This window comes from Siphateles boraxobius, unplaced genomic scaffold (assembly GCF_051911475.1).
Source record: "Siphateles boraxobius isolate OS27281-9 unplaced genomic scaffold, OSU_SipBor_1 5, whole genome shotgun sequence".
In the NCBI taxonomy this organism is placed as follows: Eukaryota; Metazoa; Chordata; class Actinopteri; order Cypriniformes; family Leuciscidae; genus Siphateles; species Siphateles boraxobius.
In genome coordinates, this window is record NW_027509141.1 from 33659525 (window position 1) to 33674143 (window position 14619).

At 37.7% G+C, this 14619-nt stretch overlaps 1 protein-coding gene across 9 annotated transcripts in view; it reads left to right on the plus strand.

Annotated features, from left to right (window-relative positions):
* Nucleotides 1-14619, plus strand: part of camta1b (calmodulin binding transcription activator 1b) — a 304866-nt gene that overhangs the window by 251292 nt on the left and 38955 nt on the right. For all 9 annotated transcript variants that reach the window (XM_077204055.1, XM_077204062.1, XM_077204057.1 and 6 more), the window contains one exon: nt 324-395. In XM_077204055.1, coding sequence (XP_077060170.1) covers nt 324-395 — 72 coding nt within the window. The remainder of the gene's footprint in view (nt 1-323; nt 396-14619) is intronic.

Genomic DNA, 14619 nt, shown 5'->3' on the forward strand with positions numbered 1-14619 from the left:
TTTTTAGAGTGTGTTTTAAAACAGGACATGATGTCACAAGATGTGACCCTAAAAATGACAGAATGCTCAAGCATAGTCCGGTAAGTTCCATCACGAAATATCCGTAATAAAAACCAACCAATCAGGTTGTGAACATATCCTTATGTCTTTAGGTTCGGTGTTACAAAGCCAATGTGAACGCTAAGCGGACCAGGACTAAATGTTTTGGGTTTATCTAAGCGAACCGAAATACAAGTGTGAACACACCCTGAGTGCTGTTTGTCTGATGTTTGTGTGTTTATTCTCAGTGTTTAACTGACGCTGTGCTCTGTGTTTTATTTCAGTGTCTGTATGGCTGCTATGTCCACTCCTCCATCATTCCCACGTTCCACCGCCGCTGTTACTGGCTACTGCAGGTAAGAGTTCAGCTCTGCTACTTACTCTATAACACTAAATACACAACCGAGAGCAACTTTCATCACCATCCTGTACCTTGTAATTCTGTCGTCTTGAGCTCTCCGTCTCTGTTAAATGCATGAACAGTCTGACAGCAATGGCAGTAATTGAGAGTCATAAACACATTTATGGAAGTATATTAGCAGCCAGAGGTCGTCTTACAGACTAGTCGATCAGTTCTACAAGTAGATGATGCTTTGGGCCTGTCGTCACATCACAGAGCAGATGTCCTTGTTCTATATTTGGCACTTTATAAGTGAACTACACAGTTCATTTAGGGTGTTCACATACAAGCCTAAATCGATGTGAACCGCTCGGAGACCCGTGAAACTACCCAAGTGTTGTCTGGAGACTGACAGAAACCATAAGCGAGCGGGACGTGAGGGTTTTTGCAGCGCAAGCAGCATCAGCTGAGATGTGCAAGCTTTTATTTCCCAGCCACATCATCCGAGCGGTTCGGGAATCAGTCTCAGCCGAGCGCTGATGCTGCACGCCGGGTCATTTACATGGGGAAACGGTGACTCGCACACTACACCTCTAGTTCACTGCTAAAATGAGTAGTCGTGCAGCCCGTAGCATGTATATGAGGTGTGTATGTGTGTGAGTTTCAGCATGTGTATGTGTGTAAGTCGGGATTTGCCTATACATTGTTGAGACCAAATGTCCCCTCAAGGATAGTAAAACCTGAAATCATCTACGCTGTGTGGAGCAGTAAACTGCGCCCATGAGGAAACGACTTAATAAACATACTAAATAACGTCTTCATGGAAATATAAAAATGCAAACGGTTAGCTTTAGGAGCAGGGGATAGAAAATATTATTAGTGCAGTATAAAAACAATCAATGGAAAATCCCCACCATGATAGAAAAGCAAGTGTGAGTGTGTGGGTTTATGCGTTGGGGACACAGTTGCCTCCAGAAGTGAGCTAAATCTGACTAAACCACACTTTGGGGACTTTCAGGGAGAAACGATTCATATATCACGTTTTTTATTATTATTATTATTTTTAAAAATGCAGAAAGTTTGCTTTTAGCCATTATTTAGTCGTTCCATTAGTGCAGATCCGACAGCACTGGGACTTCTCACTGTTTGTGGAAAGGCGGACTGTTAATGCTGGGGATTTTTCAGTGGCTCTTTCTGCACATTACACTATTACACCAATAGTGGCGACAAACTGTCTTTCTGAGTGAATCATTTAAATCATTTGTTCACCAGATTCATTCAAAACAAATGACTGTCTTTGAGTGTGGAACCTGAATCCTTCCTTCAACCGATTCGTTCAAAAATAGTGATTCATTTACTAATAAAACAAGTGACTGACTTTGAATTATTTGAGTCCTTCCCTCAGCCTATTCATTCAAAAACACTGATTAATTCAGTAGCGAAACAAGTGTCTCAGTGCATCCGAATTGGTTTATTGTCTGAGTAGGTACTACATTTGAATTTGACTTTCTTTTAAGTCAAGTCACCGTCATTTATAAAGCGCTTTTAACAGTATGGATTGTTTCAAAGCACCTTTACAGTGATAACAGAAATCACCGTAACAGATTGTTTAGGCTTTACCACAGCTTTAGGATAAAGTTATTGTCCAGCTAAAGTTAGTTTTGATTGATTCACTTCCGTTGCGAAAAACATTAGTTATTAGCTTATGGGCCGCTAACACGACACCGTTCTAACAGAAAAACCTTAACGCGCTCCGGCCGCTCATCCGCATAAAACAGTGCCTGGTGTCTCGAGAACGCATTCCCTGAAATAGGTTCGAAAGTGCAAACGATTATCCGTTATCTCTACACAAAACTCAAAAACGCAAACCCGCGAAAACGCACATGCAAATCACGTGTCATTCGATAGGTATGCGTGTTTGAATATATATGTGTGCAGGCGTGTAGTCCTTCTTCACAAATCAACCTTCAACAAACTACTTGTCTGGCTTAAAAATGTATAATACAGAATTTTTCTGTAGCCATGCAAGCCGGAATTATCCAGACAACGTTTTATCTGTACAGAGTTAAAGGGAAGGAGGTTTTCACAGGGGAGAGACTAGTTGACTTCAGGACTTTGTGATCGTTAACATTGTACATTCTATATAGTATGAATATAGGTATTATGAATGAATTTCGGGTGTACTACATTCGCCATGTTGTTACTGTCATGTGACAACACAATCTCATGAAAGTGCGTATCTATACCACAAATGTTATTTCTCGTGCCATTTATACGGCAAAAATGGTTTTAGCGTGCATATGCTACGTACTGAAAACCCCTTAGGGTAGGGTGAGCACCCGTCCCGCTTTGCGTTGAACCGCGCATCATTTTCACCTCTTGTCCCGCACATCGCATATTGAGAAAATGTCCCGCATTTTCATCAGTCTGTTGGTTTTTAATGATCATATTAAGAAAATGTGGATGCTTTCTTTTGCCTTTTTAAGAAAGCATTTTATTTATTCTTTTTGCGGCGTAGTTTTTCACCTATATTTAACAGCGCTTCGTCAGAAGTACAAATACAACAGCCGTTTTAAAATCCTATCCAATGGTTGAAAGGACAGTAGTAAACATGATCACTAGTAAGTTGTGACGCTGTCAATCAAAATGTGGAGCGGTGATTCGTTCCATGTGTTTCTGTCAGAAAACAAATGGATATTTCGGTAAATTAAATTTTAAATTTATCAACTTATTGCCTGCTGTGCTTGTTTTAATTCACATCCTTTCTAAAAAAAATATGAAAGTTTTTGGTTTAATATATTCTTAATATATAAGACTGTCAATGATTGAAATTCATGTTGGTTTATATTTTATAAATGTCATGTAAAATATAAGACACGTTATGTTACATTGAGATGTAATGATGTTTTCTGGAAGGGATTAAAGAACAAAGAATTTTTATCAGCTGAAAGGCAGAATAGCAATGTTTTTATGAAGTTAGATAAACATTATATAACAGTTTCAGGTTATGTTTTAGAGTTGGTTACATGTCCCACATTGTCCCACACAAACGTATAATCGTCCCACATTTGGTTTGTTTGATAGTGGTCACCCTACCTTAGGGGTTAGGATTAGGGGTGAGGAGTGCGTGCGTATTACACGCCATAAAGTGCGTATCATATGTACACGAAAACTGCGTAGCATATGCACCCAAAAACTATTTTTGGCTTATAAATGGCACGAGAAATAACATTCGTTGTATAGATACGCACTTTCATGAGATTGGGCTCCATGTGACCTACCAGCATCAGTTTCATCACTTCACTGCCGTTCATTAATCCTCTCCCACGGCCTCATGGGATAATAAATTGTTCATCGAATGCACACTTCTGAATCTTGCCGGAATTAGTTGGCCATCCGAGTATTTTTGCCTACTGTTTTTCTAATACTATATGTGTATTGACATACTACTCTGTTGGCTTACTGTTTTCCGCATACTATTCTATTTGGGACGCAGCGGCTGACTATATATTTATTTGAATCACTTCCTCAACTAGCTAAAAAACGATTTATTCAAGAAGGAAACAGCACTCTTGTTATACTCATAGACTTACAGTGGTTAATTCTTCTCTGACTGTGAGAGAGACACAGGACAGAAAACACTGATCTTATTGTGTCTCTCCACAGTCTTTCCTGCCACGAGAGACGCAAAGAAGCAAAATTAACACCGCATACAAACTCCATCAATCAAAGCTGACGGGCAATAATTCACTGCTTTGAAACACACTCGCACAAGAAAAGAAATGCAATAAAACTCTATTTTTAAAATGCAAACTTGCATTCATTTGGCGAACATCACTGATGTCCAACGGACCGCTGAAAATCACTCACATCCGCAGCATCTCTCATATCATTTCAAAAGGAGACATTTCAAAAGTTAAAACAAGAGGTTGAGAGATCTTAAAGTACATATACTAAACTGTTTTAATACTATATATTATATCAGGAAAGTATTATTTACATTTCAATAACATAAGGATTATATCAAAAGGAAGTCAGAGGGTGTGCTGGGATCAGTATTGAATGTTATATTAATAAAAAGTATGATTTATTTATCATAAATATTGCATATCTGAGTATATCAGATAAAGGTTTTTAAAAGGTTGATGTTGATGGGTGCGTGAGATGAACTTCAGAGGATTGCACCTTGTCCTTGGACATTTTTGGTCGCATATAAATTAAACAAAATTATGTGCTTTTTATCTAAAAGATGCAGAACGTTTATTAAGGGGATATGTGTGTGTGTGTGTGTGTGCACGCGCATGTGTGTGTGTGTGTTTGTGTATGTACGCGTGCGTGCGTGCCGGCGTGCGTGTGTGTGTGTGTGTGCACGCGCATGTGTGTGTGTGTGTTTGTGTGTGTACGCGTGCGTACGTGCGTGCGTGCGTGCGTGCGTGTGTGTGCGTGCGTGCGTACGTGCGTGCGTGCCTGCGTGTGTGTGTGTGTGTGCACGCGCATGTGTGTGTGTGTACGCGCGTGTGTGTGTGTACGCGCGTGTGTGTGTGCGCGCGCGCGTGCCAGTCTGAATGGAGGTCATTCAGGGATGAAAACATAATGCTAAACCATAAAAGAAAAAAAAGGAGAAAAGAGAAAGAAATCATGTGAGAAGTGAACACAGCGGTGATAAAGCGAATCTAAGCTGTCGGATTTCTCACAGTTACAGAGGCTTGAGCTCAGCTGGGCAGGTAAGAATGATTGATTACAGAGAGAGCGAGTCCACCCACATTACAGAGAGAGAGAGAGAGAGAGAGAGAGAGAGAGAGAGAGAGAGAGAGAGAGCGTAAACCTACCCATACACATTCACAATACTTAAAACTTTCATCTTTACACTGGCACACCTGCCCAATCACAAGCAGATTATCATCAGCAGCGTTTGATTTATGAAGCAGCGGTTGCTACATACTAATGTTATATCGCAGGATGGTGTCTGCATACAAATAAAGCGCAACAGTGGGATTCTGAGGTAAAAATCCCATTCATTTACTCCATAGAGAAATTGATTTTTTGTGATAATGTATAAAGCCTTCAGCGCAGACCTACTGTGAGCTCTGAGATTAAGCGATGGTCTAAACTTCTGTAGACTTCTAACAATCATATAAAATAGTGAAGAGGTGTGAGGAGCTCCACCAATCAGAAAGAAGCCACTGTTACCATGGCAAAAGAGCAGGATTGTGGATGTTAATATAGCCATGTAAATGACCTTTTGTGTTATATTATGATTATGATTGGCTAACAGACATTACCGGTCAAAAGTGTGGGTATGTTTTTGAAAGAATCTCTTAAACACACCAATGCTGCATTTATTCGATCAGAAATAAAGGAAACAGTTATATTGTGGAATATTAAGGAAAACATTTTATTGATTCCTGTGATCAGAGCTGAATTTTCAGCATATTTACTCCAGTTGTCAGTGTCACATGATCCACCTGAAATCATTCAAATATGCTGATTTGCTGTTCAAGAAATATTTCTCATTATTATCAATGTTTAAAAACCTGGGCTGATTAATATTTTTGGGAATAGAAAGTTCAAAAGAACAGCATGACATGTTGACAGACATGTTTTGTAACACTAAAAAGGATTTTACTGTCCCATACAGAAATGTAATATATGTCAATATAAGTAAATTACATATATAATGTCAGTTCCCATGTGTGTCTGCTACCTATATGAGAATATATGCAAAATTCATATATATAAAACACATAGACTTATGAAACATATATTTCAAAATATAGCAAAAATGGCTGTTTTCATGTAAGTGCCATACATTTTCCCGTATATGCTCATAAATGTTAAATATATGTAAGACGCATATATTTATATATGCATATATTTACTTAATTCAATGCATCAGTATCAAATGCCTGTTTACATGCATTTATTAAATATGTGGGAAACAAATATGTATGTCACATATTTATACTTAATGTTGTCCATACATGCGAGAAACCAATACTATACTGTAATATATGCAGATCTATGGTATCATATATGGATGACCTCAAATATTTTCTTCACATGTTTGGACACATAAATGTTCACTTATCTCCGATAAGTCAAATAGATATGTCATGCTATTTAAAATATAAGTACATATATGGCCATATATTACATTTTTCTATGGGGTTACTTTTGATCAATTTAATGCATTAAAATGCCTTGCTGATTAAAAATATTAATATCTTAAAAATCATCCTGACCACAAACTTTTAAAAGGTAGTGTATAATTTAAGAGGATCCCGTGCTTCTCTGGTCAGTCTATATTAAAGTTTTGTCCAAATATACATTTCAAAACCAGTCACAAAATATTTATATTATCCCTTTGATATGATGATGATTAAAGATGCTGGTTGTGTTAGCAGTTAGCAGTCAACTGATGGGTGTAAACGGGTTTAAAACACATAAAGGAAGTGTGGTGCTGTTCTGCACATGTAAAGAGGAAGCTGAGAGCCCGTGATCTGAGAGGAGTGTGTTAGCGCTCAGAGATGCTCATTGATTTATGCTCCAGCAGAGCAAACTGACTCACAAGGTTACACAGCAGCGATTGCTACCCGTCACAGCGCGCACAAGACCACACCAGCTCTCAGATTACACACACACACACACACACACCATTTGTGACTGTCAATCACACCTGTCAAGGTCAGTCTTTGTACTTTGGTCATATTCATCACTTAAAGTTTTAGAAACTTAAGAAGCCCACAGGACCCCAATTAGGTCACACTTTATTTCAATGGTTTACTTTAGACATTCTACTAACTACAAGTAACTTTGCAACTACATGTCAACTAACTCTTTTAGTAGACTGTAGTAGACTCGGCTGTTAGGTTTTGGCTTGGTAGAATAAGTTGATATGTTATTGCAAAGTTAATTGCTTACTTAATTAAATTATATTTTTCCCTGTTGTTTAAAATGTCAAAATTATAAAAAGCAGAACAAGATTTCTTTTTCTGTTTTAAAATATATTTTTAAAATAAATAATGAAATTAAAAAAGCAGAAAAAGAAAGATTTTTTTCTGTTGTTTAAAATAAATTTTTGATAAAAAGTTAAAATATACAGTATAATAAAATAAAAAAAGCACAAAAAGAAAAAAAAATCTGATGTTAAAATCACATTATGAATGAATTTAAAATATATTTTTAAAATATATGAAAATAAAATATGTAATGTAAATACGTTAAAACACCTTGTCAGAGCTGATCACTTCCTCTGTAAATGGGATGTTTATGGGCAGAATAAGCTGCAGTGTTGACCAGTCAAAAGTGTAGACTAGTTATGCTTCGTCTCTCAGTACCGGAGGCTACAGACGGCCCCAAAAGAGCCTTGTATTTATTCATCCAGCCATGCATTTTGCCGGCGGTCTGCAGAGGCGTCTGAAACCCTGTATGGCTGGTGACATGATTGCTGTTTACCATGCGTGTCATCTGAATCTTTATAAGTGAGGATGTTTATCTTTATGCAGCATTAAGGGTTGAAAAATGCAAATCACACATCGTGAGGAAATGCAGAAGGTCTCCACATTCTCTTTACTCTCTCTTTCTTTTTAACCACCTTTTTTTGATTTCATGTCTTTTGACAGCCTGTTGAAATTGTGACCAAATTCTTGTATTGCAGTTGACCTGTCCATTCACTTCCATTTCATGCTGAGTAAAGCGAAGCCATTTGCTCTTTCCGCCGGGCATTAGGGAGCGTTGTGGAGTCTCGGCTGGACACACTGCACAACTGCACTTAATACAGCGTTAACATTCACCTTCAGCTCCACTACAAACACAAGCACACACACACACACACACGCTGATTCATTCAGAGCACACGGCTTCATAGTTACAGCACCTTTGTAAAAGAGGAAATCAATATGGACCCAGTTTACTTTCTTAAAGTCCCCGAGTAGTCAATCATTTTATCCCTGAAAACTCATCTTTGATCAACAAAATGACATTTTCCTGTGAAAAAAAAGTATTCATGCCTTAAAATAGCTTGAATGTAACTCTACACCCTTGCTTCATTTAGTATACAAAGAACTATGAATATGCAAATTAGCCCCGCCTCCACTCACTCACACCAGCTCAGAGGGTAACACTTTATTTGGATGGTCCCTTTTGAACATTCTGTTAACTATAAGTAACTTTGCAACTACATGTCAACTAACTCTCATTAGAGTATTAGTGTACAGTCTTAATATCTGATAACTCTTTATTGTGATGGTCCTCCAACAGACACTCTACTGACTATAAGTAACTTTGCAACTACATGTCAAATTACTCTAACCCTAACCCTACCAGTCTACTAATACTCTACTAATACTCTAATGAGAGTTAGTAGACATGTAGGTGCAATGTTACTTATAGACAACAGAATGTGTTAAAGGGACCACCAACATAAAGTGAAACTGTTCAGAGATCCACTCGCTCATCTTTACTGTATAAACGCTGCACAGTGGCAAATGGAAAAACTGGTTTAATTCAGCCATATATGTTTGAACCAGAAACTGATTCAGAAGAAGTGGATGAGTGAATTATACATGCTCGTCTACAAGTCGCATAACGGTAATTTATATGATTAGCCTTTGGCTTGACTACATTATCAAACAGCTAATAATGCGTTGCTAATGTTACACAAGCCATGTTCCCGTTCGCCATCTCAGAGCCAGACATCTGCCTTCTAAAAATCAGCATCCTTAGAAATGCTTTGAACAGCTTAGAACGTCAGTAGAGAAAGGCATATAGTTCATCATAACATAATAATATACATCATATACATAATTCACCCGCTATATTGCTAAATGTACACGATTCTTCATATTATCAATAGAAAAATATACTGGGATAACCTGGCTTCTCTTGAGACTCCCCTGCTTCAGAGAATAGTAATGATATGCTAAAGCCTTCCCGCAAGTTCACGTGATTGGTGACAAAGTAGTTTGTGACGGAAGAAACACCTGCGAATGCGATTTCAAACTGGGTTTTGGTTCACTGCAGTTTTAAGGAGAAAATACTCAGCAATGGTGTTGACTTATGAATTTGTACATGGTTTGTCTTAAAGCATATTAAAAACACCACATAGACATATAAACAACATTAAAAACTTGATTTTCACCACAGGGGGACTTTAATAAATGTTTGTGGTCTACACTTTACTGTCTGTCCCTTTTGGGAAAATGGGAAAATACTGATGACTCATCTTGTTTGCAGGGGACATACAGTATGCTAATTTTTGCAGAGTCTCTGTAGAATGAGAATGTCTGACAAACTGATACCACCTGCAAATGACTAGAAGTTGCACGTTAACTAAAGGAAATAGGCTATTTCAAACACTTAAATATATGTCCTGTCCTGCTTCGATAGAAAATACAAGAAAGAAATTTGCATTCCGAACATTTTGACACATAAACCCTCCAAAACTTTAGGCATTATTCGTTTCCTTTTGAAGTTCAGCACTGTTCTTTCCCAAAAAGACTAACTTGAAAAGTGAAAGCCATGACTTTAGCACCCTCCTAAGCCCTCCGTCTGAACACTACGTGACATATCCAAGTCTTTCTGTCAAGTCCTTGAGGAGAACTGAGACTTCCTGTGCCCGCCAACCTAAAAGCGGTGAAAACACACACACACACACACACACACATGCATTTGTTGAAATCCACAGATCCTCAGGAGATGATTGTGACCTCCACTCACAGGAGGTCCTGAGACAAATGTGGCGTGTTGTGGAGCCAGTGAGCCATTAGTGCTGTTTTCCCCTTGACCTCTCAGACAGGAACAGCCATTATGGCGTTGTTCGAACAAAAACCTCAAGGTGGGTCCATTGTTTCAAAGCCCGGCAGGTTTCGTCTGGAAGTAGTAGTTTCTGAGAACATATGTGTGTGTGTGTGTGTGTGTGTGTTTGAGAGACAGACCGACAAAGAAAGAACAGCAAAAGTCAAGGAGCAAGAGCTCACAGCCCATTAAATAATACATCCTTCCTGAAAGGCCTTAAGGTAGCGCTGAAGCCAAAGTGTTCTGGAGCTGCATGATTACAGGCTATCCGCCTCTGACACACACACACAAACACACACACACCCTCACCAGCTCGACAAACGGGAAGACACGAGGACGCTAGATATCGCTTGCAAGGTAAATAAAAGCTGAAATGTTCTTCAACAAAAGGAAAGCGATATCTCCAGATTTCGCTTGTGAATAACCGTGAAAGCTCCAGAACAGTTTCAGGAGCACAAAGACTCTGTTCAGAACCTCTGCGCCCGGCGTCACGCAACAGACCGTGAGAAACAGGATTTGTCTGCTCATGGTTTTGTTCCGGAGTTATTTTATTTCGCCCTTGTAACTTTCATTCACATTTTACCATATTTTTATTCTCTTAGCCAGTATTTCTTTTTGAATTTCTGGTAATTCAAATAATACCAGAATTTTTATTAAAATAATGAAACATATAAATTAGCTGTCAAAACAATTAAAAGTTTGTTTAACATCTAACATAAAAGTTGTTTATGTATATATATATATATATATATATATATATATATATATATGTATATATATATAGTGTGCATGTGTGTGTGCGTGTGCGTGTGTGTGTGTGTGTGTGTGTGTGCGTGCGTGTGCATGTGCGCGTGCGTGCGTGTGTGTGTGTGTGTGTGTGTGTGTGTGTGTGTGTGTGTGTGTGTGTGTGTGTGTGTGTGTGTGTGTGTGTGTGTGTGTGTGTACATATTATATAAACACAAACTTTTATCTTAGATGCAATTAATTGCGATTAATCGATTTGACAGCACTAAAATAAATGTATAAATTGTTATATATTATATTATTATATAAAGAAATACTGTATATATTTATAGAAATAATTTCTTATTAATTTTATACAATTATATATTGTATACAATTACAATTATATATATTTCACAATTTAATTATATTAATAAATTATATAATATAATTGTATATTTTTTATTGAAATAATCATATGTTTTCATGTTTTTATATTTTCATGTTATATATATGTCATAGTTATAGAAATAAAAATTATATATTTTTAAATGTTTTCTTTAGTTAATTAATTTACTTTGTCAATTAATTTATTCAATGCTGTCATATTGTTATTAATAGTAATAAATGTAATGTTATTGGTAGGCTCATATATTTTGAAAGTGAGTGAAAATCTTTGGAATTGTGTAGTGGATTTAATACACTAAATATTGTAAAACAAGAGTAATAAAGTCTTATCGGTATCTGAAAGCATTATCAAATTAGCAAATAAAAATATATTTTACCCGTTTATTAAATTTCATTTATTCAGAGCTCTTTAAAAATGTGATTATAATAAGGAAAAAACTAATAAATACGGTCACCGGGATTTTTCCAACTAAAACATGTTCCTGGATCAATATCTTTGCTGATACTGGAACAAAATTCCTGTCCGACAACATAGTCATAGCTTTAACCACAACTTGGTTATTCATGATTGGTGAATACAACTGATGTGGAAGCACCTAACCCTGGTTGTAAACCTAAACACGACATGAACTGTAAACTTGTCCCTCAAATCTGATTGGCTGATCGGAATGAATAAATGAATGAGGCGTTTATATAGCGCTTTCACATGTCCTACTGTCTGTACACCCAAAGCACTTTACAATCATATCAGGTTTCTCTCCTAGTGTGCAGCATCCACTTGAATGATGCGACGGCAGCCACAGTACAACGGCACCAGTGCACTCGCAACACACCAGCGCGCTCACACACACCAGCTATAGGTGTAGAGGAGAGAGAGAGAGTGAGTGATAGAGACAATTCAATGGATGGGGTTATTAGGAGACTGTGATTGGTAAGGGCCAATGGAGGGAATGTGGCCAGGACACCGGGACACCCCTATACTCTTTATGAGGAGTGCCATGGGATTTCTAATGACCTCAGAGAGTCGGGACCTCGGTTTAACGTCTCATCAGAAGGACAGAATGTTGTTTTAGGATCAACAAAGATGTTAATCTAGGAACATTGTGAAATCACGTTTACCAATAAATAAACATGCAAGGTGTGAGCGATGTGTGGAATTGTATGATTTGATAGGCACTGAAATTCTGTGGAAAAACTGTGGAGTTTTATGTGCAGGCACAGATTCATTTCTGGTTATGCCAATAAAACTGAAAGTGAAAGGAGAGAGAGAGAGAGGGGGGGGGTGTTGGAGGATGAGAGCGATACATCACTGAACAGTCACTGCTCTAGAAGGTTCTCTGGACTTTCACTTCGGAGGGATGCAACTTCAGGTATATCCCACGAGATCAGAGAGAAAGAGAGAGCAAATGAAAGAAAAGAGGAGAGAAAATAACAGCTGAAAAAAAACATCACAAAGGCCCAGCTGCTAATTGAAAAGAGAGCAAATTAATTACGGTAATGAAGCAATTAAAGCGCTGTCACGCAACCAAGCCTCTCTTTAAGTCCAGTAAGCATTTTGTTTCTCAAGCATTCCCCCGGTGTCCGTGTGCAGGAACAGCTTCTCCTCGTTCCTCGGTTTCTTCTCCTTCATTTACACGGATTCAATCTAGTGGAACACAAACACAAATGGTAAGAAACGAGTTGAAATAGGACATTTTGCCCAGTAGAGTAAAACAGAAGGTCAAACAGAGGTCACATCATGATAAAATAAGTATGTATATTTCAATACATAAACATGTCTTCAAGTAAAAACAGTAGATTTTAAGCATCAACAAGACCAAAAGACAAAAAAAAAGCTTAAATCATATATATTATTTGAAAGCAAGCTTTCATCTTGTGCACTCTTTTGGTTATCAGGTGGATTTATCTTGTTCTAAAGGTGCTTCCTAAAAGTTTTTGATATTTTGATGACGATGATGCTCATTAAGATTGCTCAAACATTCTCAAAAGATTTATAAGTCTTTCTTTCCCCTCTATACCTTAGTTAGTTATAAATGTATAGTTATAAATGTACATTTTGGCCACACACACTCAAATCACACTCAATGATTGATGTTCGCTTTTCAGCCTTTTCTTGATATCAGACCTTGCATGCAAAGATAGATTTATTCATTTTTTCCTTTGTTTGAATCCATCATGCATCAGTTTTTCTCTGTGCTCTCTAAAACTCAGAGATGAACTCGGAGAGAAAACTTTATTTAAATTTAAATTATAAATAAATAAAATATATTTTACAATAATGAAAGTCATCCTGCCATCATAAATACAATTAATTACTATCATTTATACTTTAAAAAATTATAATAATATATTTTTGTTCAGTTTTTTCTGTAGTCTGTCTCTTGTTTCTGTCTATTTCTTTCTTTTTCTCTCTCTTACATTCTTGTCACATGCTTTTTCTGCATCTGTGTTTTAATGATTAATGCTGTATTGATGTCCTCAATTAATTTCCTGTTATGCCACAGTAGATCTTCTCAACTCTCTTGCACATCTCCATTTGCTTAAGAGACGTCTCTATTCCCCGTGGCAGATGCCTGTCAGTAGAGCTGCATGTGTGTTCATTTGTATTCATTCGGGTCTGTGCATATAAATAAAAGTGAGAAAAAATGATTAACACTTTGATGCTGGTGTCCACTAACAGTAATCTTTAAAAATCCATTTTAACTGTTCAATGACTACGTTTACATGCAGCCAATATTTGGGTTATGGTCGGGTTAAGGTCACTATTCGGGTTTCTGAAACAATTGGAATAACCTGTTTACATGCGTGAGAGAGAGTTTCTCCTGTATACATGGAATTGCAATATCCCGATGTAAACGTCGACGCACGGTTAGCGTCTGGAAGTACGGACAACCTTAAGACGCAATATGCGTCATTTCCGATTCTTCTTCCTGTATCCAAAGACAACAACAACAGCAGCAGCACACGGATAATGAATAGTTCGGGGCAGATAGCGATCGCCTTTGTTTGCGCTTTGGTGCTGGTACTGACCTCGCTCCAAATGTATGCTGTGCTGCGTCTCGCAATGTTTACTTCCGGTATACTGCACGCGGGTATTTGTATGCGCCGAGAAGTTCCTCTACTCAAATGATTCCTTGCGAATAGAACATGTGCAGAACACAAATCATTATGGGGATATGCCGGTACGCGTTTACATGACCAAAAATTCGGGTTAGAAAAGGGGTACCCCAGGTATCATATCCGGGTTTTTAAAATCCGGGATATGAGCATATTCGGGTTTTTGCAGGTGTTTTGAACGGGTTGTTGGCTGCGTG